We start from the raw sequence: 26,196 nt of genomic DNA, 5'->3' as shown, positions 1-26,196 counted from the left end.
AAGAAACTGTAACCTGTATCTGATTTTAAAAAGGGTGTTTAGAAACCAGCCTTCAAGGAAGAGCTTTAAGGCAGTGAATCTCCAGGGGAGTATGTAAACTGTAAAGGGGAGATGAGATGAGAGTGTCTGATCTTTTTTGTTTCCTCCTTTGTCTGAGAAATCTTCTCTTCCTTGAATGGGCCTGGATGGTGTCACACACACTGCGTTGGGTTTCCTGGGCCTCACTCTAATTCTTATTACACATCTCCAGGCATCTCATATTTCTCTTTCAGCGACCAAAGAAAATTTAGGCATTGCAATGCTTGTTGCTTTGATGCCTACACTCATTTTTGGTATTTAGCCTCACATGTTTTCTTTTACTACTTATCTCTAAATACTTTTTATGATGCAAACTGTAAATTTTCTATTTTGGGACTGCTTTTTGAATTAAACTTCATAAAAGGCTGCAGTGCATATATAAAGCAATATATCACAAGTTCTCTGGAAGCAGAGGTTATTAATGTAACAGTCTCTTGATTAGACTAAAACAGGCAACACAGACAAATCTAGCATAAACACAACCATCTTTTCACCCTGTCCTGTGTGTCAGGGAGATGAGACTGGGCTACTCTGTAAAGGGGGATGAGCTGAGAGCTGCAGGTGATGGCAAGGCCAGCAGGGCAGAGACTTTCCTGGCACTGCCCAGTCCCACAGACCCCAGCCAGAACAGCAAAGCAGGTCCGGTGGCAGTGACCAGATTCAACCACGAGTTCAGGTCACCAGGCAATCTGTAGTGACAAGACAGGTTGAGTTTGAGGTCAGGCTCAGGATGGGTGAGGTTCACAGCCAGACACAGGCATGCCATCCACACAGATCCAGAAAGGAGCAAGGGCAAGAGCTAGGGCTGATACAGAGTTCCCAAACCAAGAGGACCAGGCTCCCATCGAGGCACCTTACAGCTCTTGCAGCTGTCTGACCCAAGGTTACTGCAGAACTGGCCTAGAATGCAGGCAGGCACACCTCTGGGGAAAAGTGTGTTGCCAAGTTGCTCTGAGGTTGCTCTGCACCTCACTTGGGGTCCTGACACTATGACCTAAAAATAAGTTTGCTGGGACAGGAGACACGACACCAACCCCAGTAGCTGAGGCAGTTAGGAGCTGTGAGCTTGGACCTTCTCATACTGAAAAATGCTAAAATGCAGATCTCCCTTTTTCTGGGTGAGAGCTGTAGTCATATTGTATGAAGGTGGCCACTTTGAGCTCTTTGGTTGTGTTTTGAAAGAAAACCTGTGGCATTTATCTGCAAGCAGAGGTGTTGGTGTCTGCCTTCCTCAGCTTGGCTCTGAAGGGGACAGGGACTCCTGCCTTGCACCTTTGCATTACTGAAGGGCAGAAGTTGGTGTGAAGGTGGAGTAAAGGGGAAGTTCAGACATGTCATTGTCTTTCCTATTTGCTAGGTTATTGGTAATTTTAATTAGCTTCCATGATATTAAGCCCTTTCTCTCCTGTCTGTCTCATGGACTTGTGAGTCTGGTGTTTTTATCAGTCCAAGTACCTAGAGATGGATGTTGATATCCTGTAAGTCTTTTGCTGATGCTGGAAGTCACCGTCATACATAGTGCTTCCTATTCTGACCACAGTACAAACAAGATGCAGGATCTGGACCATAACTTACTTTCAGTCAGACACTTCCCGTGTCCAGTTTTGCTCACACACACACACACACACAGAGTACAAAAGAGACATGGACATACTGGAGAGAGTCCAAGGGAGGGCCACTTAGATAACGAAGGCACTACAGCACCTTTTCTGAGGAGAGGCTGAGAGAGCTGGGACTGTTCAGCCTGAAGAAGAAAAAGCAGAGGGAGGATCTCATTAATGTCTACAAATACCTGAAAGGATAGTGCAAAGAGGACAAAGCCAGGCTGTTTTCAGTGGTGACCAGTGCCAGAACAAGAGGCAATGGGCACAAACTGGAACACAAGAGGTTCTGTCTGAGCACCAGGCAGCTCTTCTGTGCTGTGTGGGTGTGGGAGCACTGGCACAGGTTGCCCAGAGAGGTTGTGGAGTCTCCTCCTTGGAGATCTTCAAAAGCTGTCTTTACACAGTGCCAAGCAAGCTGCTTTAGATGTCTCTGCTTGAGCAGGCAGTTTGACCAGATGGCCTTCAAAGGTCCCTTCCAACCTTAACCATTGTGTGATTCAGTGATTTTAATACTGGAAAGACTTACTTCTTTCACAAATATATGCTGATAATTATCCCTTTCCTCCTCTCTTTCACTAATTTGTGCAGATTAACTATCCCTCAGAGATGTTGAAGACTTCTGCCAGCAGGGCAGGAGGAGCTGCTGCTCGGGTTCTTTGCCGCCTCCCTGCCTGGAACCAGCTGCTGATCCGCCAACAGCCGACCTTTGCCTCAAAGACTGATGCACTTTGCAAAGGTGCAACAGGGCTGGTCCTCTGTAATTTGATTTTTGTTTGCCATGGAAAGGCTGGTTTGTTTGCTTTGCACTTAAAGGCCATGGTTTACTCAGGACTGTAAAACTCTTCAAAATCATGTGTAAGTAAATACGTGAAAAACAAACAATACTGAAAATAGGTTTGGCAAAGAATGAGGTACTACTATTGCTTAATAATATATTGCTTACAAGACTTCATTCTGCAACAGAAAAACATATTTTCCTCCCTCAGAATATCTTCCCTGAGATCATAAAATCCTTAGCAGCATGAACTCAAAAAAAAAAAAAAAGTTAAATGTTCATGTTTAAGAGTTCTTTAACTATCTACTTTGTGTTGTTGTGACAACACAAGATGAAGCCAGTGCTCAAACTCCAAGTCCCATTCTAACTTTTACTACTGTAAACTGCTTAAAATTGGAAATGTTGAATTATAAAACTACGACAGGTACATTGCACAATATTAAAGACATTAATTCAGTAGTTTAGAGCTTCCTGTCCTGATCCTCCTGAGCCAGTTCTGAAGTCCTTACTCATTTCCTTACCTCTGATTCATCAAAGCATTTAAACACTCTTGATTTCAGTGGGATTTAAGCATACAGTTGTTGATTCGACATTTTAATCACAGAAAATCCTCACTAAAGCCAGTGTTCTTTTATTTTTTTTTTCCCCAGAAGTCTAGGACCTAAAGTTTCACTTTTTTTTTTTACTTTTTTTTTTTTTTTAATCTGCATTTGAGTCTACACAACTTGAAATTGAGAATGTGTGTTTGGTAGTTGTTGCTACACATCACTCCCTGCCCAAACCAGTTCTTTCACTCGGGCTATTTAATCTCTGGCTAGTAATATTAGTGGCAAGAGGAATTCACCAGATGAGGTAGCACTGGAGTAGGTGGAGAAGTGTTGGGAATAAGGTTACAATTATTTGTTTCAGGTGTCACCTTTTTTGATCATATTTAAGTACTAAGTAGAAAGGCATGCTTTTTGTTTTATCCCATGATAAAAATTATTTTTATATTAATCCCAGAGCTGAATCTGTGGGATGTCTTTCCAGGGCCAATGCCAATGGTTTTATCACTGTTCTCCGCTCTGGCCCCCAGCACACGCTGCATCTTTGTGCTCTGCTTTCCCCTCAAATCGGACACAATTCCGCTTCAGGGATTTTATTTTTTTTTTTAGGAAACAAAAGAAACAAACAATATTAGAAACAAACAAAGCTACTGTTAAACTTCTTACTTATAAATGGGTCTGCTGGTTAGCCAAAGCAACAGATTAATGGGAAATGACATTTTTGGAGATTTGCAGCTAAGCCATAGCTGGTTTTGGAGCCAGGGTGGATTGTTAGGGGATGTAGCATAAGGCAGCAGCCGTCTGCTCTTGCTGCTGTCCCTGAAAAGGGCAGGAAATTTCCGAGATTTTGCGAGGCGTCTCTTGCTTTACTGGGCTTTTACAAATAACTTCCTTAAGTGTCAACATACTTTCCTCAAATTTTCCAGTGGGAAAAGCCTGGAAGCAGAACCTCAAGATTTCCCTATGGCTCAACACTTTGGGAAGTAAGAAGAAGCCCTGATTCATTACAGCTTCAAAATTCATAACTTTGGGCGTTTCGTAATTCACTTTGGCATGACTGGGTGGCGTTGGCTCAGCCAACAGGGGTGGTCCCACTCCCGGCTTTGCCTGCGGGCGTGCACAGGCTCTCGTTCGGCAAGCCTGAGTTTTCCCATTGCATGGATAGGAGCAGAGGAAAGGGGGGAATGGGCTGATGTTTAATGAAAGGGTTTGCTTCGTGAGAACCACAGAAATCCCGTCAGAAGATGGGCCCTGGCGGGACAGGAGGAGGCGGCGGAACCTTTGTGAGCGGGGCCGGGCCCCGCGGCGGGAGCGAGCCGGGACCGCACCGCCCGCGCCGCGCCGTTACCGAGGCAACCGCCGAGGCGGCGGCGCTCTAAGATGGCGGCCGGGGAGCGGAGGGGCGCGGTGGGCTTTGCCTTCTGCCCGCTGCCCCAGAAAGCCTTCCCCTGCCTGCAGGACAGGGACATTCGGGACCGGCTCCTCAAGTGGTGGGCGTGGGGAAGCCCGCTGCCCCCCGGGGAGGTTGGGGGGGAAGGACGGAGCAGAGCTCTCTCGACATGAACCGGCGGCGGGTCCGGGTCTCCTCCCCCCCCCCCCCCCCCCCATTTTATTATATACTTGGAAGTCTCCTCAGTATTTTCCGGCGGTGCAAAACGCTTGTTCTGAGGCGAAAGGTGTTGATCCTTGTCTTCCAGCGTCAGCCCCGGTCTCTTGCAGCTCCACAGCTGTGTTTCCCCAGCCGTCCACGGAGCGCTGTGTGTGTGTGTGTGTATGTGGATAAAAAGAGAGAGAAAAAAAAAGTGTAGTCACTGGTCTGAGTGGGACCTCATGTAGTGTGTCTAGGCAAATGTGCACAGTGAGTAAGTATCTAGAGTGTATGCAGAATATTGCTTCTCATTTCTCCGTTTCAGGTCCATGCACGGCAGGATCACGGCACAAGCGTTCAGTTTTGACCAGCAGTTTAAGCCCTATCAGAAGGATGAATTTGTTTTGGTAGTTTTAAGTCATTTGTATTTGATTTTTTTTTTTTCACTATGAAATTACATATACTGGAAACCTACACGATGGAAAACACTGGAGGAATGTTAACATGTTATTTGCTCACTTTGAAAGTAGGTGATTTAGGTATGGTGCTCAAACCCTGTCTTATGGGTTAACTGTATTGCCCACTGAAAGTATTTCAGTCTATACTCTTGTTACTGTTTTAAGATAGAACAAGTTAATCGCTCAGGCCTGAGAATGGGAATCTGAGATGGATACTCATTTTGGCCACCACGCTTAATGTTGGGAAGTCCACCTAGGACTTTATACACTGCCATTCATACTGTTAGCTTAGAGCTATTACTGCTTTCTCACAGTAAATATACAGTATAATTAGGCGTGCATATGCACCACGTATCTGACAATGCATCATTTTTAAATTTACTGGGTACCATTCCTTATACTGGAATTGTGGGCTCAGCTTTTTGAGACTCATCTCTCATGCTGATTTTGTGTCCTTGACTTCTATTATTTGCAAAGTCAAATCTGTTCATTTGTTTGCAGGTGGAAAAAAAATGATCACCTGTGGTTTTAAAAACAGTATCGTCTTCAACTCTGTTGTTTAAAACAAAAAAAAAACTTTTCATTTGTCGTAGGTCTATTTTATATTGTTACTCTGGATGAAGAATTGAGCCTCTTGGTATTTTAAAGGAATTCACACAAAAATACACTAATACTTCATCTCCCACTGAAAAACATCTCAAATTATTGAAGTTGTAAAAACGTTTTGCTTTGTAAATTATGCATTTAGGTTCTCAATGCTTGTCTCCTTTGAATTAAAAATGTAAAAGTATCACTAAGAAGAGATGGACTCTAAGTAGCTGTGAATTAATGGAGAAGGAGGCGAGCATTACTTTACACAGTCTGATCTCTCTGTGTCCCAGAGAGGTGATAATGAGATTTGGTGATGCAGAGATTGAAAAATCCATCATTTCCCTTAGCAGCTTGTTCAGTGATCATTCACTCTGGTGGTATGTGTACACATCAGGGTGGGTTTTCTTAATTGACTTATCTATCATTTAAACTTGTCAACTATCAACATAACTATGCACTTTTTTTATTGATAAATTAATAATGGAATACTGGAAATCTTACTGTAGGACATTTTTTCCATTCCTTCAATAACTTATGGATTTCTTCTGTATCAATTTAATAATTTCTACCTATCTACACTTGTCAAAACTTCAACTTTATTTACAAAATGTAAATTTTAGCATTTCATTTTTGATCTCAACATTCCATGCAGAGGTAGAATTGTTTCATCTCATTTTCCTTCTGCACCTCCCATGATTTCATTAATCCTTTTTGTCTGTTCTTGGACTGTAAGTTCTTAACTGCGAGAACTTCATACTGCATATATAGGCATCTATGAAGATATTGAATCTTCCAGATAATGGCAACACAAAGTTACAAAAGCATGTATTTGGTGGTATGAAATTTGGTATCCAAAGTGAAAGATCATACAGAATGCACTTCCTAACTGGATCCTTAGAATTTATTTTGAAAATATCTAAGGCACTGGATACGATGATTTTATGTTTGATCTAATTAACTCTTATTCTTTTATTTGAATATTAGGCATTTTTTAATGATCCAAATGTGAAATCCAGTTTAAAGTTGCTCTCACCTTCAGGACAGTGGACTACATTGGGTAAATTTAGAATAAATCTTAAAAAAAAAAAAGTTTGTGTTGTAACTGTTCTCTTCTAATTTACTATTTTGTAATAATGACAGTTCATATATTGTACCTTCATCTGGTTGAAATATTTTAAAGAATGAATTCTTTTACTAAATAATAGGGAAATATTTTAACTTTTTTTAAAACTAAATTAACAAATTTTACATTTTTTTTCCCTGAGACCTGCATTGATTCATAAACCAAGCTACTAGAGGTGGTTTTAATATCTGTGACATTCAGTTAACCTGATTATTTATCCAGACAAAACCATTTATTCAGTTGAATAATCTGAATTATTATTATACCTTGTTCTTAGATAATATTTGGAGAAAGACACTTTTCTACGTATGCAGCTACCTAATTTAGGACAGATTGAGATTATTGCTCTGTTACAAATTAAAGCTGAGGAAGCAGAAAATTATTTAATGTATTTACACGAGCTCAGGGGTGTGCTGTATCCATACATTAAAAGTTATCTGGGTGCAAAGAGAGATCCATGTGATAGGTTGCTGTAGTTGCCATCATGGTATAAGATTGACTTCTAATTTTTTTTGCCCTATCATTATACACTTATAACACTTGATTATGTCTGAAGATGTAGGTGAGATGCTGATGAAGAAAGACCAATAGCACATGATTTTATGGCAACACTTTGAAACTGCATTTTTTTTAATTATGTAAATGAGACATAAATTGTCATGGAGACTGAATGTGATAATGTAGTGGGATTTTGTACGTAAAATGAGCTCTGACATCTCCAAAGTGATTTTCCTTAATAGGAATATTTAAAAAGGGTATTGTGGGAAGTCCTCAGTTCTTTTGTTTTGTCTGCAAGTAATTTAGTATGTGTGAATATTTAATGGGGCTTTGGAATTTTTTAGCTTTTCCACTTTATCTCTCTGGAATTGGCATAGGTTTTCCACACTATATACAGTGACACTAGACATTGACACCTGTTTGTCAGCAGAATCCATTTTCCAAACTATCCTGCTGTTAAAACAATTGAATTATATAACATGCAAAAAAAAAATCTCAAGTCCCCCTTCAGGAGCCTCTTTTTCACTCTGGCAAAGAGAAGATAAATATATTTCAAAGCCTGGGTGAACCTCTTCCTGCTTTGGGCAAGAATCTTTTAAGGCTATCTGTCTAGCCTATGAATTGTCAGTCCCTGTAGTGAAGGTCAGTAGGTTACATACCTCATGTTAAGAGCAGAGGGTCACTTGCCAAGGATCCCAGCTTAACTCCTGATTCTGCTCAATCTTCCTCAGCACAGAAGTAATGCATTTTGTTTTGAGGACTGGAAGGGTTCCCTTTTTAAATCCTGAACAGCTGGTATACCCCATTTGCTCTTAAAATTTCATCTTCCCATTCTTTGCCTATTTTTGGTGAGGAATGTTGGCACATTTTTCTATAGTTAGTCTTCGTGTGCATTTTTTGAAAATATAGTAAGAATTAGCTTTGAGTGGGAGGAAGTACAAAATCATCTAGTATTTTCTTCTTCAGACACTTTAAAATATTAATCCAGATATAGAAGTTACTTGTCACTGTGGAGTAACTTTTAAAAACAAGTTTCTGTTCTTGAGTGAAACTACTGGTAGGGGGATTGTTTTGTTTTTTAGAAAATCTGAAGAAAATTATGTAATCTTGATTGATTCTAATACTGCATTTATTATTTATTCTTTAGCAAACCAAAATATAAGTAATTTTTTTTTTTTTAGGGGATGATCCATAATATAAAGTGGAGTTTAGATAGGTTCTTAAAACCTCCCCCTTCCCCCAACATGAACTTGGACAGAAAGTATTTGTAGACCCTGTCAGCTTTATTTAAAACTTCAATATAATATTTTAGAGGTTTTTTTGTTTGTTTGTTTGCTTTTTTCAGGCTGCAGTCCCCTTTTACCTTCTTACTAAGAGTTTATTTTCCTTTTGAATTCAGTGGTTATGGTTTCACTTTCACATTTATCTCCACCTCTTCTCTATTAGTTGTCTGTCTCCTTTCTGTAAAATCTGTCTCTATAATTTTTATTGCTTTTATGGCTTTATTGCTTTTATTTTGTTGTTTAATCTCAGTGTTTGTTTCTCTTTGCTGCTTTCATCCTCACCTTAATTTTATGAGACATAGTATTCCCAGTCAGCATCAAGGAGTGCAAAATGTCCCTCTCTTCCCAGCTGCCCCACATGCTGGAATTCCCAGTAGAATCCCACAATAATTCAATGTCTTAAGTACTCCAGTTTTAACATTACTTGAAATACAACATTTTAAGTAAATTATACGTAAGGATATTCTCCTGTTTCTTTTGATTAGACACGCTTTATTGCCTCTTCTTACACCACACTTTTTAACTTACTGCAGTAGGGATGGATTTTTTCCCCTCTTCCTGACTTCCTAACAGAGTACCTGACAGTTCTGTCACATTTTAAGCTCCCTTCATCTCTTACTTTCATATCTCTAAAATAGAAGCAGCACAAGGAATACATTTGATGCATTCCAACTAATGTATTGACTCTTGTATTTTTAAATAGCAGCAATGAAAACTAAATGGTAGTTTTTCTTTTGACACATTACCAGCCTTGCACCTGTCAGCAGTCTTAAGGAGGCAGGACTGTATCTGCTTAAACTCAATTAACGCTTGAAAATTTATCTTCAAAGGATAGGGATACATTCTTTTTTCTGTAAGTAAAAATTCAGTATTTGTCTAAGAAAGACTCTGAGTTGCCATACGTACCTGAAGCTTAAATGGTTTCTGGTTTTGGAATTGGGTTTAAAAATCTGTGAGGTAACTTTAAATAATCAGTTTTTTAGGCTGCTGTTACAGGTTTTCATTTGCAAAAATTGTAGATGTCATTTGAACTTACAAATTTTACTTCAGAAGTACCAACTTTTTATTACTGAGTCCTAAACTTGCATTACATATGTTCTATGTAAACTGGTTTGTAAATAGCAAGTTGAAAGAGGTTTCCTTGAGGAACAAGACTTTTTTAAACATTGGAGGAATTCTAAATGTATCTCTTCTGGGGTTTATCTCCCCCATACTAGATAAGCAACATGTTCATTTAAAAGTATATTGGCAGCACTTTGTAGATGTTCCAAAACGAAGAAGTTTTTTTTCGGTACTTCTCAGCTCTTTGTTTTCCATTTGCAGAGTTGTCGGGACATTTCTTCTTCCTATTTTATTGCTCACTTTTACAGTGTTATTAAAGCTGGTTACTCTTTTCCAGGAAATTCTGAATCTTGTTTCAAGCCTCACCTCTCAAATGGAGAATAGGAGCTTCCAGTATATTCAAACTTTTCCATTTACAGTTTAGTTTTTTGAAGTACTGAATAGGCTCTTGATTTTATTTTTTCTTCCAATGGATGTTTTCAGGACACCTTTTTTCAGAGCAGAAGTGTGTCTCCTTTCCTTTCCTTCTCCCCCAGTAAAATCCTAACAAACTGAAGGCCTATAAATTGGTCACTTTCTTATACTCTGAGCTGGAGAACTGGGAAAATGTAAGATGTCTCTCTCTTTTTTCTTTTTTCTTTTTTTTTTTTTTCCCCCAACTTATTTAACATCTGATTTTTATTAATCTTGAATCAGTTTTTGATTCATTTATCTTTACAAAATAATTTATATGTTAGAGGCCGATTTATCTCTTATTAAATCTCAAAAAAATAAATTTATAACCCTGTGAAAGGAATCCAGAGAACTGAAAGTTAGAGGAGTCCATGGATGAGGGGTTGGAAGGAAGTAATAACTAACTAACTAACTAAAGGTCTCCTTTCCCTCCCTGCTTAGGTTAAGAAGCTTTAAGTCACCTTTTTTTCTGACTTGTGATTTTGGTTACATAATTTAATGATTTTTTGATAATCCCTATGTGGACAGCAAAGAGAATATCCTAAAACTTTTTCTTTAACGAAAGTTACCCTTTGTCATAACCATATCTGTAGATATGAAGCCAAGCAATTAAATGCCAAACTTTTTCATATAATTGATTTTCTTTATATCACATTGACCCAGTAAAAAAAATGTACAATTTCATGCCGGTACTTTTAGCTTAATAGACACATTTTCAAGCCATCTATTTATAACTTCTCTCTAATTGATTTTCTTAGTGTTGATCAGGTAGGTGTACAGTTTACCTGGATTTATGTATCAAAAGTCTGCTGTTAAGACTTAACCTGTGAATAAATAATCTCTGTGGATAATATCTGAGATTTTTGGAAGTGTGACGGAAGAGAAACGTTAGGTTATGCTATGCTTGCAAAGATTAGGATCAGAATGGAGAGTCATATACGCTTTTGGAAGCGCCATAGTTCATGCAGCTCTTTTTTGACATGTTTCTGTTCCTGAAATACTGTTGTCTAGAGTGAAATTTGGAAATTTCCAAAATATTACTCCTAGTGATCCTTTAGATCAGTTTGTCAGCTCACCACTTAAATTAATTGTACAATTAACAGTCTTTTGATAGTATGATGTTGACTGGTCTACCATTGAGGGAATCTACAAATGAGAAAAGATGAGAGTAAACTCCTAGACAGTTGGAATTTTGTGAATATTATCTTTGCTGAGAAACATTGCCAGTGTGTTCGCCCTCATGTTTTCCCTCATGCTCATCCTCTGTCGTGCTCTCTCTTCCTCTCCTTTTCAGAAGCACTCTGAAGGATGTTCGGGGGGGGCTTGGAGATGACCAGAGCACATGTTCACAGAACCATAGGATGGTTTGGGTTGGAAAGGACGTTAAAGGTTGTCTAGTTTCAACCCCCTGCCATGGGCAGGGACACCTCCCACTAAATCAGGTTGCTCAAAGCCCTGTGTCTCGCTGAACCCTTGGTCTGTAGAGAGCAGACGGAACTGGACTGTGTCCAGTGCTTCTTAAACATATGAGTCCAATGCTATTTAAGATGTCTCAAGTTACCAACACCATGCATACAGATCTGTAGATGTAACACTGTATATAAAGAAGATACGTGCCCTTATGGACTGATACCTTGTTAAACAAAGTACTACAAAGCATCTCAGATGGCACTAAATGTCTATGACCAAGAAGATCCAGCCTCAGATGACTCACAAGCACAGAAAACAAACAAACAAACAAACAAAAAAAAAAAAAAGGAAAATATACCTGTACTTATTGGTTGCAGAAAGAATACTCCTTATTCATGCAGGAAATGCTGACAGTACTTTTTTCATCTTCTGAAATAGCTAACTAGTAAAGCTTACAGTAGGTAGCTACAAAATAACTTTGTGAAAAGTTCAGATAAACAAAAAATGTGTTGGGGTTGTGGGATTTTGTTTTGCTTTGCTGGCTGCTGTTAGCAGCTAGTGACTTTTCTACTTTAAATGTGGTATTTTGTTCTCAGATATAGCTTAAGTTGTGGAATATGATTTTCTAGGATGTGATCTAATGTGATGTGGAGTTTCACATGGTGTTTTATCTATTATGATTGATACTGTTGCCAACAGGGGGAGCAAACACATGAGTCTTAATGTAGTGTTAGTGTTTGGCTGAATTTAATGTTTTCTTTACCCTTGTTTCTCAGCTTTCTTTGTTTTTTGAGGAACTGTATGACTGAGTCATACTTATGTGGTCTGTATTTTTTTTTTAAGAATGTGCCACACAACCATTTACAGAAGTTAATTATTTCCACACCATATCAAATTATGAATAATTGTGAAACAATTACTACATGGAAATTCTTCTCTTGTATTTATCACAACAGGCTTGATGTGACTCTTTCCTTTATATTCCAGGTTCCAAAGTGACAAAAATTGAAGCTATAGTAGTGCCCTGTACACAGATTTCCATGTCATTTTTTGATCGGCTCTACACTGAAGGAATTGTTAGAGAAACTGGACACATTGTGAAATGTTATGATGAATATTATGATGATATTCTTATCTCTGATGAATTAAGGAAGGTCAGTATAGCAATGAATAATTCTTTCTAATTTCTTGTACTCCGTTAGGTTCCAAAGGACACGTTTTTCAGTATTTTTCCAGTATTTTTTTTCTGACAGTACCTTTGAAGATAAAAATGGGAATCGACAGCCATGTGATAGAAATGACTAAAGCACTGCAGTGCCTGAGTATCAAGACAGTGGCTATTTTCCAGTTGGGCCCTCTTATCTTTTTAAGTAGGAGAAAAAGGCAAAACTTTCTTCTCCCCACCACTTTGACAAGCAGTCACTGCTTGGGGATGTGTGGGGAAATCCAGCTACTCTTTTTCCTAGAAAAACAAGTGGTGCCAATGGAAAGGTCCTATGACACCCAGAGCTGCAGGTTCACCCAACCATCCAGGTAGCTTATGAAATTGAATGCACTCAATAACTGCATCCTGAAGCATTCTTCACCAGGAATGCTGACCATATCATATGTGAAGGTATTTAAGGAAACGTAGCTTCAGATATTTTGAGCTGAAATAAAGGAGAGGAAACTAAGAAAAGAGAAATGATTTTGTACGGTAACATTGGAAAAGGACTAAATATAACCCTTAAACAGGCCTGCAAGGTGAAAATTCTGTTTGTGACATTCCAGTGGAGGTGTTAGAGAGCAGATGATTCTGAAAAAGAATCTCTCTTAAGAGTGTCACCTTCTTAATCAACGTCTTCATTGTAAGTGTTTCTTTTGACTTCATAAGCTAAAACAAATTTTTATTACTTATGTTTGTTTAGCATTAGCAAAGCATAGTGTGGGAGAACTGGATTTTGCTCTTCCTTGTATATATAATCAACGTAAGTACTTAATAATTATAGAGTTGCACTCATTTGCACTTGGCAAATCCTTTGAAGACGATGTATTTGAACCAGTGACACTGGTTACAGGATGTGGCCTGAAATACTGGTCTGTCTTGTAAAGTTCTGGGAAAAGCAGAGAACTCAAGCTCATGTTTGAATTTCAGATGTGGTTTGTAGCCTCGCAGTTCAAAATGCTATCTATTTACTTATAAGTTGGGTCTGTGTGAAATGTTTTCTGAAAATTAAGTATATTTGATGTAATAAAGTTAGAGGCAACATTTAAAATGAGTCATTGGAGTTTCAGTCTCTCTTCATTTTCCTTCCCTTGGAAGAAATGCGTGACTGCTTTTACAGGGTGAAGGACTCACATTCGTTTGTAATGAGCATGATTCCTACTTACAAGATTTAAGATGGCAGAAAGAGCTAAGAGTCAGATCTTCCACAACTGAGCTCAAAAGCTTAAGATTAGATTAGTCAGCACCCTAGAATTGTAGACTGTAGGGGGCAGCAAGTTGTCCAGTGTCCTGGTGTCAGCAGGTGGCAGAGGGTGGCCCTCAGCTGTAAAACTTCGTGTTTCATTTTGACCTGCCTTCTCTTGGTTCAGCCAAGGAGGGGATTGGAATATGTATTTAGTCACCAACAACAGCTGCTGTCCTGATCCTTTGTTACTCAGATGGGTAGCGAAGCTAAAAAGGGCCACAGAGCAGTAAGTTCAAGTCTAGCTTAGACCTGTTTGCCTGCATCTAGGTTGGTACCTACATTTTGTTGTTGTGCTGAATTAGTTTCTGCCCACCCTTACAGCTGGCAGTGTCGGGGATAATCTAGGAAAAACCCTGTGTTCACATAATATTGCAGCAAAAGGCAGGTGGGACACATGGAAGCAGCTGAATAGCATGCCTGGCTTATCCGTGGTACAGATAAACGCTCACTAAACTCGGCAGTAAAGAATGGTGTGAATTTGAGTGATCTCCTCTGGGATTCCTTTAGGAATGTGAGATAACTGTAAAAGCTTAGAGGCAAAAAGCAAATGCGGTCAAAGTTACCAAAGACAAACTAATTGGTAGTGATCAACATACCAGATAGAGCTAGATTATTTTCAGGTTATTGATTGTTTCATTAGGTTGATGAGCAATTAAGCAATGAATCACAAGATTCTTGAAAAATATTCCCTTATGTTTTGTGGGAACAAATCTGACAGTTGTATTGACAGTATTTTAAATCTAATTGCATCATTGGAAGAAGGATTTAGAGAAAAGTACTAACTATTTCCATCCCTCATTCATATAAAACATAATGAACATAATTGTGTGATATACAGCAAAGTAGTTGTTTGTATACTTAATCACAAATAAGAAATTTTTGTCTATTTAATTTCTTTATTATTTTCTTGTTCCATAAGGTCTTGCTTCTGGAAGATTCGGACCATTATGATTTATTCAGTCAATCAGACCGCAAAGAATTTCTGTTCTGTCTTTTTAAGCATCTTTGTATTGGAGGAGCTCTTTGCCAGTTTGAAGACATGCTTGGTCCATACTTAGAAACTACAAAAGCTTTATATAAAGACCTGGTGAGGCAAGTGTTTTCTTTTCTATACAAATGTGTATGTATGTGCTGGGCATAGATACTTTGTGTGAATTACTGTAAATTTACTGTGCATTACTGCTTCAAAAATAGGTCCGTTATTTAATAAACCTGCAAGCTTATTTACATTCAGCTATTAAAATACCCCGCAACGATGGTAGTACTTCGGTGGCAAAATATATGTAATTTTAATGGCAGCTGTCCTACGTAAAACCTTTTTATTGTATCACAGGAATGGGTATTGATGTTTTGTAGTTCACTCCCATTTTAAAGATTTTTTTTAAAGACTTTTGTTTCTGTAGTCCTCTAATGAAAATATCGCATGCCACCGGAACTAGGTTGTGTTTCCACTGTATCAACAAGTTAGTCTTGGATAGATAGTCTTGGACTACTTTCAAGCTTTTAGGATTTAAAAACTGAATAACATCAGTTGAATTTTTTAGTTCTGTTTATGCTTTATTCCATCTGATTATTATTATTTTTAAAAATTCAGTTGGATTTTGGCATTCTTTGCTCCACAGATACACTTCTTGTAGCATATAGCTGTGGTAGAACCCGGCTATCAGCATGACAGTGAGCTAACACACATTTTTTTGCCGGGTTTGGTTTATGGAATTGTTTGGCATTTATGTATTTTTTGCTTGAGATTAGAGGTGACTGATCAAAGATGCCAGTTCAGGAAAAAAAAAATAGCAAGTTTCTCCCTGTTTTGGTATACCCATATGCTGACTTCACTGACTGACAAACTTTCGTACTTCCTTGTTTGTGGGAAATGGAATGTCATTGTCAGTTATGCATTCCTAGCTGAGCTAATGGGAATATGCAGCTCATCAGCCATGTTACTAAAATTCTATATTGTATTCATATTCTATACTTTACCACCACAGTATTGGTGGGATAGTATAAAGGACAGTATGAATCTGAACAATAAAAAACAATTGCAGATCTCTGAAATGTGAGATAGTATCCATGTTATCAGAGTTCTTGTACTACGTAATGCACTGGAGTGAACAAAACAAAGACTTCAAATTGTTTAGAGCAGGAATTGTGTGGGGTTTGTTGTTTGTTTTTTTTCTCCTTGGCTGTATTTGGAATGGTGGGATTACCAACTGTTACTTCATCTCCTATTTTAAGATTATACACAAGCACACTAGAAAAAAAAATCATGTGTAAATTATCTTCATCGTTGAGTCTGTTCTTAAAATGCCATTGGTGAAACTTAACAGTAAAGTCTGCCTGAACAAAGATATGGTGAAAGGGTTAGATTCAGTGACTCACTTGAATATTTCTTGACTTCTGTAGCACTTGTGTGTAGCTTGCTGCCTCCAAACAGAATATGTAAAACAAAATATTTGGCTTCTTTCTTGGCATTTTTTTGTAATACTTAACCAAAGAAGTTTACAAAACCTTAATAACTGCTAAGCAGCCCCCAGATTTTCTAATAGTCAATACTTTTCAGGGTCTGCATTGATTTAGTCATATGCTGTTTCCAGGGAATTATTTATAAAATTTAGTTTTAATCATTTATACAATTAAAAATTTTATAAACAAATGATTAAAGTAGCAGCAGAACAGCTGATACTTCTAAAGGAACCACTGAAACAAACAAACAAAAAGTTATAAATATTCCAAGAAGATTTTTTAGAAATAACTACATTGGGTTGCTGCATTTATTAATTTGAACCTTGTGATTAGTCACCAAAGCTTTCTTACTAGTGTGAACTTCATTTTTGATATTTTCACATAGAGAGAAATCTAGCGGGTCCTTCAGAAATACGTAATATGATGTAAAAGGATCTATCAGTACTTCAGCTCTTCCTTCCCTTTCTTTTAAATAGTTGCACTTGAAACAGGCTGTTCCTTACGCTAATCCTTGGCCTCAGTTTGCTGTGCATTGACTGCAACTGTTTCTGCTCTTGTGTTGTTGAGTTGACCTAGGACAAAACACCAAATCTAATCAGTTCCTTCACTTTCTTGTTTCCTTTTGATGATGAGTTTTTTTTTTTTTTTTTTCCCCTGTACAGGTTAAAGCTTTGTTCTGAGCCATTCCTCGTCCTTGCTTTCACGTCTCCTTAAACCTTTCCCCCTTCTTACTTTTCCTATGGTAAACTCTGATAAGGATGTTAAGTAGTTCTCATTATTAAAACAAACAAAACAAACAAACAAATGAACAAACAAAACCACAAAAGCACCTTCCAAAGTCTTCCCCAAAATTTCATACTGCTTTCATTGTTTGCTTTTCCCACATCCTCAACCCATTCCCTGTTGTCCCATTACGTATTTCTGTGACTTTTCTCATGTGCTACTTTTGTTTTTTTGTTTTGCAGTTGTCAGCTAGCTTTCTATCCTCCACAGTTTTAAAACACACCTGTTCACTTCATGTGACATCACTGTTCTTTGATACTTATCTACCGTGTGTCTCTCCATTCCTGTGACTAATGTCCGTAGATGTCTCACTGCCAGTGGAGCTGGTGTTTGCACTGACTAGTACTTGAAAAAACAAGTCACAATGTAACTATATCTTTTATCTTGCTCCTTTGATACAAACTTATTTGTCAATCCAATCAGAAAAGTTTTCCATCTCCTCATTTCAGACTTTCTCTCCCCATTCACAGTCACATTTGTCACATTGCTTTCTCTCTACTCTTCCTTTCCCTGGTTTATCCAAAATGATGATGATGTGTTTTCTTTGTTTTGTTTTGTTTTTGTTACCACCTTCTTAAGAGAGAAAAAAACATTGAAAGGGTAAGCAATGAAGCTCTGAAGAGGACCCCTCATGCCAGTCTTGACTTGTTTGATTTCTAATTTCCAGTCTGTGCTCTGTACTGTGTCACTTACTTCATTTTTGCACAATGTATACTAGACAGTAAAGCAATGAAAGTACTTTCTTATGGCCTCTTATTTTCTGTAAATAATAGCTCATGACAGTATTGGTCTCTTAAATTGTTTTACCAAAGGGTTCACCTTAAAATTCCTGTCAAAACCCAACTATTTTTAAATTCTTCTTTTCTAGACAGTTATCCTGTGTCTGGTTTCTTCTCATCTTGGATTGCAATCTCACTAGATACATTGTACTCTCTGTAAAGTGATAAAAACTTGCGAAGTGATGTAAACTTACAGTATTGAGAAGTTCCATAAACTGTACTTTATTTTTTTATTTTTTGTCTTGACAGCTCAGAAGACTTGGTAGAAAACAAATTGACAGTATTATTAGCTCTTAGTTGATGTGCATTGAAAAATTAGTCCCTACAGGTGAACTTAGGCCAATCACGGTATGCTTCCAGACTAAACTTACTGGTGTTTGTTTGGTCCAAAAGTTTTTCTTAAGGGAAAGAGCCTTCATATGAAGAGTTCCACAAAAGTGTCTCTAGTGTCCAGAGTAGCAGACCTATTACGAGGTTTTCCCACTTCTTTTTCTTACAGTTACTTCTTGCCATTCCTGAGTTCCAGCTCCCAGGCGCTAAAGTTCAAAATAGTGTCAAAAGGTTTGGTATTTCATTTTACTAAACCATTTCCACTTATACGGTTTTATAATGAGAGAGTGTAACAATCTTTTGAAAATAACTGCTCTAGCTATTTAACAAGCACAGCTAAGGAATTCCAAATCAAACTATGAAATGGCAGAGGTTTTCTACTTCAGAAAATGAGTAATAATTGCTTCATAATGAATTTATGAACAACTTGTTGATACTAACCCAGCAGTAATTAACCTGTGACCAACTGAGTCCATCCAGAATTTCAGTCGTGTCCTGAGTAACCTAAAAAAAAATCAAAATGATTGTTGTAGTATTTTTGGTTTGGTTAAAGAACACATTTACATGACAAAAGCACGTTAGTTAAGATATAATCTACAAATCTTTGTGATCTCCTAAGTTGATAAATCTTGTTTTCTGTACTAAACTCCTGATTTTTCTGACAGTGTCTTTCACTGATGGCAGCTGCTGTAGTGTCTTGTTATTTTTCTCTTCTCCTTCCGTCTGTGTCTTCTCCTTTCCCTGAAAATAAATGAATTTATGTGAAAGCACTGGGTTGTTCTTTTAACGTTTGGAAAGCCTAGTAAAATATTGCCAGTAAGGTTAGGATTTAAGTTCAATTCAAAGTAAATTGAGACATGATTAGAAAGATTTTTTCTTCATAAACTGAGGATAGATTCACATTGAAATGATGAAGAAACTTTGATATTCAATTAGTACTGTAGGACTTAACAATTTGGAAGAAAAAAGTGGGTATTATGAAAATATTTTTACAGAAAAATATCATCTTCAAGAAGACAAGGCAGTATTTTTCTAAAACCTTTAAAAAAAATAAAAAGTTTGTCAAAGACAACATCCTGGTTTCTCTCAAGCCAGCAAGAGGAGTATCTCATCTGATTTTGGCAGATACGTTATTTTGCCTTAAAATTAACCAAAGTACTAGAAATAAACACTCAGTCTGAAAAATGACTTACAGGAAGCTAACCACAAGAGGAAAATTTCTCAATGCAGTGGAATAAATACGAAGATTTATTTTCTGTCACTCCTTACTTTGGTATCCTAGATATATATGTATATAATACAAAAATGTAGAAACCAGAAATTGAAAGCTATTGTTCTCAGATGGAAAAATGTGGAGCCAGAGTAACTTAAACACAACTGCAGCTTTTCAGGGTGGTGATGTGTGGTAGAAAGTGTTGACCCCACTTCTGCTCTATACCTTGTTCTCAAAGTTGTCACTCTTCTAGCAGACACGGTTAAACAGTTCCTGAACTGCTGGAGTTTACAGCCCTGTACGTTAGCATAAACTGACATCCATTTTAGTTTATCTTAATATGCTGGTCTGTAAACTGCAGTGGTTCAGAAGCTGAGTCATGAACCAGTTGAGCTGTCCCTGCTGGGAAGGCACTAATCTCATGAGGGGTGGTAAGGCAGACAACTGGGGCCGGTACCAGTTTCAGCAATGCCGTCTTAATCCACTGCTGAGTCTATCAACATGTGAGTTACAGCAAAAAATTCTGAGAAAGCCTCGTTACTGACTCACCACAGGAAAGATCAACTTCACAGTATAGGCTTAATTCACACATGACTGTTGTTACTCTGCAGATGAAATCAGTTAAAGTCATTTTTTTAACCGGTTAAAGAGGTTGAATCAACACGAATGATGCTGGTCGGCCTGCGTTTTGTTTGTCCTTATAAAAAGAAGCTTTGTGAAAGCAATGATGATGGGGAACTGCTCTCATAGCTTGGAGTTGGTGCAGTGTACAACTAGACTGTGCTTAACACACGTTATAGAAACTTGGCTATTTTGGGGACCTTTCTAGGGGATTGAACCTGCCTGTGACAAGGCACATTCTGAGCTATGTACTCCTTGGAACTCCGTAAGTATGGAACCTATAAAGCTCAATTAATCCACGCTGTCATCTTAAATAAGAATCTGTGAAATTAGATAAATTAATACAAGTTACACCATCTAACTCAGGAAGAAATATAAGCATCACTTAAAGCAGACCTGAGGAAAATAATTTATTTAAAAATATGTTGAGATAACTGGCCATTCTGCAATAGTATCTTAGTGTGATCAGTAATAGTGACAGAAGAACTGGAAGTCCACAACAAACATATCTAGAAATTGAAAAATTGAGAAATAATACCATCCTGAGTTGCATAGCTGTCCATGTATACAACATTCTAAAGGAGGAAAAATGAATTTAAAACATAATTATATATTGATTAAAAATGAGCTGAAGTTTGCATTTCTTTAAAAATACTAACGCTACCATTTGTAGTCTGAGTTAAGATGCGGTTCACTTTGCAGCTTTTTTTTTCTTGCAGAATATGTGAAAGGATTTTAACAAAATCTTTAGCTGAGTCACTTTTTCATAGCTATCAAAATGCAAACTTCATACTGGATACTTTATACTCTAGGCCTGGGTAATATTGCTGAGATTTAGTGGCTGAAAACAGTAAGACCAATTCAGATGATTAGACATATTTTTATTCAATAGTTTTCAGTTGTCATAATATCCCTGTTATCTAACAGTGTAGCTTTTCATGGTCAATGTAACAAGAGTTGAACTTAAACTATTAATTTGAAGTTGATCAAATTTGAGCAAGAACAACAATGAATATGTTAAAATGTATTTTAAATATATTTAATAAATATATTTATTGAATGAAGGATTCTAATAATACTGTAAATATTAAGTATGTATTATTCCCCTGGTTTTCAGTGTTCAAAAGAATCCTGAAACAAAAGAAATAAGCATTACTTCAACTGTCTTCAGAGTGTCTGCATATGTAAGTATTAACAATTTTATCGTACAGGATTTTACTGGAAGTAACATGCATAGCATGAAAATATTGAATTGACATTTACATAACAAAAATATAATACTCCATTTTCAAGGGTTATTTTTCCATAGTTGTTGCCATTGTTTATTCATGAACTCTGTCCCTGATCTCATCCTGCTTGCACTCTTGAGTAACTCTTCATCAATTATCACCAGCTAAAGTTTTATTTGGGTAGTTCACTAAAAATAGGTTTACTGAATTACACTTAAAGTCATAATAGTTATCCAGAAACTACTTTATTAAAAAAAAATAAAATCTTTAGGTCTGAGTAATTCTATATTTGCTTAAGATAGAAGTAAGGATTAAGAATCCACTCGACTTTATATAGTTCTGTTCCTTGAAATATTGCTAGAGCTTTCTGCATAGCTTGTATTGCATCTGTTACTGTAAAGACTGCAAGAAAATTGAGTATATGAAAGGGTGAGAATGGTGAGATGACTGCTAACCTCTTTTCCCCTCCCTTGTCAAGTCTCATTCCTTTCTGTTTCTCTTGCAAAATCATGCATTTACCATCAAGATAAGTTTGAGAACTGGCTGCATGTTTGCTAGATTCAGCATACCTGGCGTTTAGTTGTTACTACTCCAAAGCCTTCTTGAGTAACCAGAATATGTAAGCAGATAATGTACCTACATCCGAAAGAAATAGCTGATGTCATTTCAGACTGCGCAAACTTCTCTTTAGGTTGCCAATACCCCGGTTGTTCATCTGTGGGTCATCATCTTTTAAGTAGTATGTGTAATTCATAGAAGGCTTCTAAAATGTTTTCTAAAAATAAGCACTTATGTATCACAGTTCACCTTTCTACTGGGCTGCAAACTTTAATAAAAAATAAAGTAAAACAAGAAACGCAACTGATAATGTGATATTTTACTGTTATTAATGTTTTTCCCCCCCATCTCTGAATCAAACATATGGGCATGAACATTGCAGACTACTCCTATGTTTAGGTAGATGTTTAGATATTTAAGAGCTCCCATAGCTGTCTGTGCTATACATCAAATATCATCAGTATTCCAAAAAAAAAAAAAAGGCAAAAAAAAAAAAAGCAACATTCAGCAAATTTTTTTGAAAACAAAGAAATGGATGGACAAAAGAAAATCCAGTGTAAATACAGAATATATAATCCTTTCTATAGCCTTGGGGGAAAGTTCAGCTTTACTGCATATTCTGAAAATTTGTGAAGTGAAGGAGAGTTCTAAAATTCTGGTTTCCACTCATGAAATCTTGAAGAAAGTTCCCTCAGAACATACAGACTCTTAAGCAAATGGGTCTGGATTGTCTGATGGTTCTGTGAAACAAAACTCTACTTGGAAATTACAGGAAAGGTACTTAATAGAACACAAATGTCTTGTGCTTTTGATGAAAACTTTCTCTCAAAGAGACAAACATTTCTGCAGTAGATGTAGTTTCTGAGTTCATTTAGTAAGTAACTGTAGAGTATTTTGTGATGAGGTGACAATTTATAAGCCATATTTTCTGGGTTTGTATCTGAAAGAAATGGACATACCCTCATAGCCTGACATAAAGGAAAGCTGTTTTGGTAAAGGTGACTTGAACTGCAGCTGAGAAGTTAGAAGAACCCACATTTTTGCAAGCTGAATTAATAAATGGATAAATAAATAGTTGTATATTTGCACAAGTACAAATGGAATCAGGAATTAATTTTATGTAACGCCATCCTGACACCATCGCTTTCTTTTTACTTAGTTTTTAAGTTTTGGCTAATGAGATCTCATTTTGTAAACAATATCTAGAAAAAAGAACAATATTAAAATCAGGTAATCAGAAAGTAAACTGTCATCGATATTCTATGAAAATTGTGAGTGGTGCCTCCATTTTAGCAAGTCTGTCTCAACAGAGCTATTACTCTGTGGTGTGATTGTATCAAAATCAGTGATGGAATGTGACAATCTCTGAAAGGGGTATGGTTAAAAAGCAGTTTGGAACAAATTTAATCCTGAAGTAGTCAGATCTCTCAATCTTGATATTTAAAGGTATTAGGGTGTAGTTATAAATATCTACAGATCTGTTTAGCATCAGAACTTTGTAGACCTGGCTATCACGAGAGAAATCACTTTAAATCTTGGAGCTAGTGAAACTTTGTTATAGCTGACGTATTTGGATGGTAATTGCTATTTTGGAATCTTTTTTATCTGAAACCTAACTATAGCAATGTTAGAAATCATTGTAATAAATAACTTACTCAAAAATTCTTCTTTAAAAAATGTTGATTAAAGGATGCTGTTCCGAGAGACGTTCAGCAGTATCACTTCTGTATTACGCTATGCATGTGTTCTTTTTCAATCATCTGCAGATTATCTGTATTCCTACAAAGAAAAAGTAAAATGATCCCACTCTGTATCAGCACATCAAATCATTCCACCCACTACATGTCTGAACCTAAGTCCAAACTGCAGATAGAATTGGTATGATTCCTTATGCACCCAATTGCTATAAGGAGCAGAGTAACTCCACATAAATTCCAGTGCCTTTATGGTCAAATCCTTTAGTTTTGTTGTTGTTGTTTTAATGGCCTCTTTACTAACTAAAATAAATTTAAGGACCCTTTTAACTTGATCAGATTTATTGTTTTCCTCATACCAGGTTCGCTATACTCTGGAGTTTCTTGAAACGCCTGATCACCAAGAAGTTATTTTTGTTCTTGTGTTGATGTGCAAACTTGTCTTTAAACAGTCAAAAACTGAGCTGACGTAGATTGACTCAGTAAGGACTGCAGAAGTGGGATCTTCAATAGCAATAGAAAATAAGTTTAATCTAACCAGTAATCACATCTTGACGTTGGTCTCTTGCTTTCTTTGTTTTGTGCATGAACTTAAGTCACTTTTGGATCAAACTCCAAGGCATTGTGATGCTGAGTACTGTAAAATCATAAAGCTTGCTCTCCTTACTGTTATTGAGAATCCAGCATTTGATACACACGGATCCCTGTAAAACATCTGTAGAGAGTTAGGTATCTTAAAATTGGAGCTACAGGGTTTGTATGCTTTGTTTCTTAAAAATAGAATGCTATTTTTAGCTTGTGGTATTTGACTACCACCAGAAAATGCGGTGAATAAACGTATCAAATCTCTACCTGTCTTAAACAATGCTTTTACGGTGGTGCTTATCTTAATTTAAGATTTATGGTCCTGAATAATCCCTCAAGGGAAAATGTCAGAACATATAGTAGGGGGTTCATCCTCTTGAAAAAACAGGAGAGAAACTGGGGTGCCTGCAACAGCTACTGGATAAAATCCAAAGATGAACTTTGGAGCCCAAACTGGAACCCAGAGCTCTTCCTTTAAGCTGACTGATTGCATTAACCACTAGGAGAGCTTACTGTTTCCATGATTTCTTGGTCCAGAAAAAAGATGGATTATTTTATGCAAGGGAAGACAGCTTCAACAAAAGATTGTGAGAGATGTTCCTTTAATGTGGAATAGTCTTTAGTCGAGGAGTTTAACATTTTCCTGAAGAAAATGGAAAATATATGCATTATATAAACTCCCTCAGAACATCTCTTCACATGTTGTGTTGTATAAAGGTGTTGGGCAGCGGGATGGCACTATAGTGTGTCAGGGACAGGAGGTGCCAGCTACATATTTGTTGATTTTTAAGATGTTCAACTACCACGCTGAATGCACCAAACACCTCCCTGAATGCCCCCCTCTAGTTCCTGTGTACCTGGATTCGAAGCGGGTGTTGTGCTGTGCCGCCCTGTCAAGGCTGAAGCCTCCCTGGACACGCACAGAAGTAGGACGTTAAATTGAAGAGCCCAGTTCTTGTAGTGTCTGGTGCCAGCTGAACGTGTTTTTTTCAGAAGTAGAATTGTGCAGCTAGGTGTCTAGGTTCTCTCCAGATGCTTTCTGCAGGTTGGTGCACAAATCATTTTCGGTAACAGTTCAAAGTTGTTAGTAAGCGCTACAGTGAGGGTTTTCCTTCAGTATTTGAGGCTGAATGGATGCATAAGCAAACGTTCATTGAGAAAGACTCATTGATAGAACAGCTTTGCATACTTAGTCCCTAAATAATTTTGTATTTTGATGAAACGTGATGGGATCCTTGTATATTTAATCATCTGTATTTTAGGTTTGTGTCGTGTAATCCTATATTTACGTGCCTAACTTTGCGTTTTATATTAGTACTGCAGCTATGCTAAGCTTATAAGGTTATTGGGATGGATAAAAGTACTGCGCCTGATGTAGCGTCAGGATCCGAATGGAGACAAAACCCTCGCACAAACCAGCGTCTGTCCTGTTCTGCCGCGAAACCCGCCGTTGGGGCGAAGCGCCGCGTTTCACCCAGCTTTCAGGAATTCCCTGCCCGGCCTCCACGTCGCCATTAACACACTTCTTTTCACTTCCTCCCAGGACGAGGCCGGCCTGCGGTACCCCTCGGGCAGGAGCCACGAGCAGACCTTCTCCTACTTGGCGGTGGACCCCTGCCGGCGCCACGTGCACGCCCTGTACCACTGCTACGGGGGCAGCGCGCTCTGCCCCTAAAACACCCCTGCTCGTGGGGCCGGGACCCCCACACCTCGCTGCGAGGCCGGGGGAGAGTTGTGCATAGCCTAACATAACATCGGGGCGTGTGCGGGGCTGTGCGCCGGCCCGGTTAATTAATTAAAGGCGGTTCTTCTCCTCCTCCTCCTCTTCCTCGCCCCGGGGGGGGGGATTTGGGGGGCTGGGGGTGCTCCGGGGCAGCTAGGGGTCGAGGCCCCGGCTCGGCAGCAGCTCCCTGCTGGGTGTGGGGGTGTTGGGGGGGGGTTGTGGTTTTTTTTGCGGGGGGGTGTTGGGGGTGCCCCCCCACCCCGGGGCGGCGGGGGAGGGGAGCGCGGGCGCCTGGAAGTT

The 26,196-nt window shown here is 38.1% G+C and overlaps 1 protein-coding gene and 1 long non-coding RNA gene across 5 annotated transcripts; one reads left to right on the top strand and one right to left on the bottom strand.

Annotated features, from left to right (window-relative positions):
• Positions 1-2,849: 2,849 nt before the first annotated feature.
• On the top strand, positions 2,850-25,989 carry CFAP300 (cilia and flagella associated protein 300). 4 transcript variants are annotated; one of them, XM_083821667.1, is made up of 7 exons: positions 4,311-4,492; positions 4,916-4,997; positions 6,624-6,696; positions 12,456-12,622; positions 14,838-15,010; positions 21,225-21,291; positions 25,717-25,989. In XM_083821667.1, the coding sequence occupies exons 1-7, from the start codon at positions 4,383-4,385 to the stop codon at positions 25,846-25,848; spliced, it is 804 nt and encodes a 267-aa protein (XP_083677793.1). In that variant the 5' UTR covers positions 4,311-4,382; the 3' UTR covers positions 25,849-25,989. The 4 variants fall into 4 exon arrangements, with proteins under 4 accessions (XP_083677792.1, XP_083677794.1, XP_083677791.1 ...); XM_083821666.1 differs by lacking the exons at positions 4,916-4,997; positions 6,624-6,696; positions 25,717-25,989 and adding an exon at positions 23,951-24,133 and having other exon boundaries at positions 2,850-4,492; XM_083821668.1 differs by lacking the exons at positions 4,916-4,997; positions 6,624-6,696; positions 25,717-25,989 and adding an exon at positions 21,863-23,542 and having other exon boundaries at positions 2,860-4,492.
• Positions 18,345-25,165, bottom strand: LOC310893111. The gene is made up of 4 exons (XR_014578717.1): positions 25,031-25,165; positions 23,550-23,673; positions 18,715-18,777; positions 18,345-18,479 (listed from the first exon to the last, which is right to left on the bottom strand). It is a non-coding gene; the product is annotated as an uncharacterized lncRNA (long non-coding RNA).
• Positions 25,990-26,196: the final 207 nt, after the last annotated feature.

This window comes from Anser anser (genome assembly GCF_964211835.1).
Source record: "Anser anser genome assembly, chromosome: 1".
In the NCBI taxonomy this organism is placed as follows: Eukaryota; Metazoa; Chordata; class Aves; order Anseriformes; family Anatidae; genus Anser; species Anser anser.
Note: the sequence above shows the minus strand (reverse complement) of the source record. Positions and strands in the feature narration are given on the sequence as shown.

What these genes read in the sequence shown, in the direction of transcription:
- CFAP300 (XM_083821665.1), top strand. Translation starts at nt 4,195, where the DNA reads ATGTTTAATGAAAGGGTTTGCTTCGTGAGAACCACAGAAATCCCGTCA. An exon ending in TCTCTGATGAATTAAGGAAG is followed by an intron (nt 12,623 to 14,837) that starts GTCAGTATAGCA and finishes TTGTTCCATAAG; the next exon opens with GTCTTGCTTCTGGAAGATTC. An exon ending in TTATATAAAGACCTGGTGAG is followed by an intron (nt 15,011 to 21,224) that starts GCAAGTGTTTTC and finishes CCTGGTTTTCAG; the next exon opens with TGTTCAAAAGAATCCTGAAA.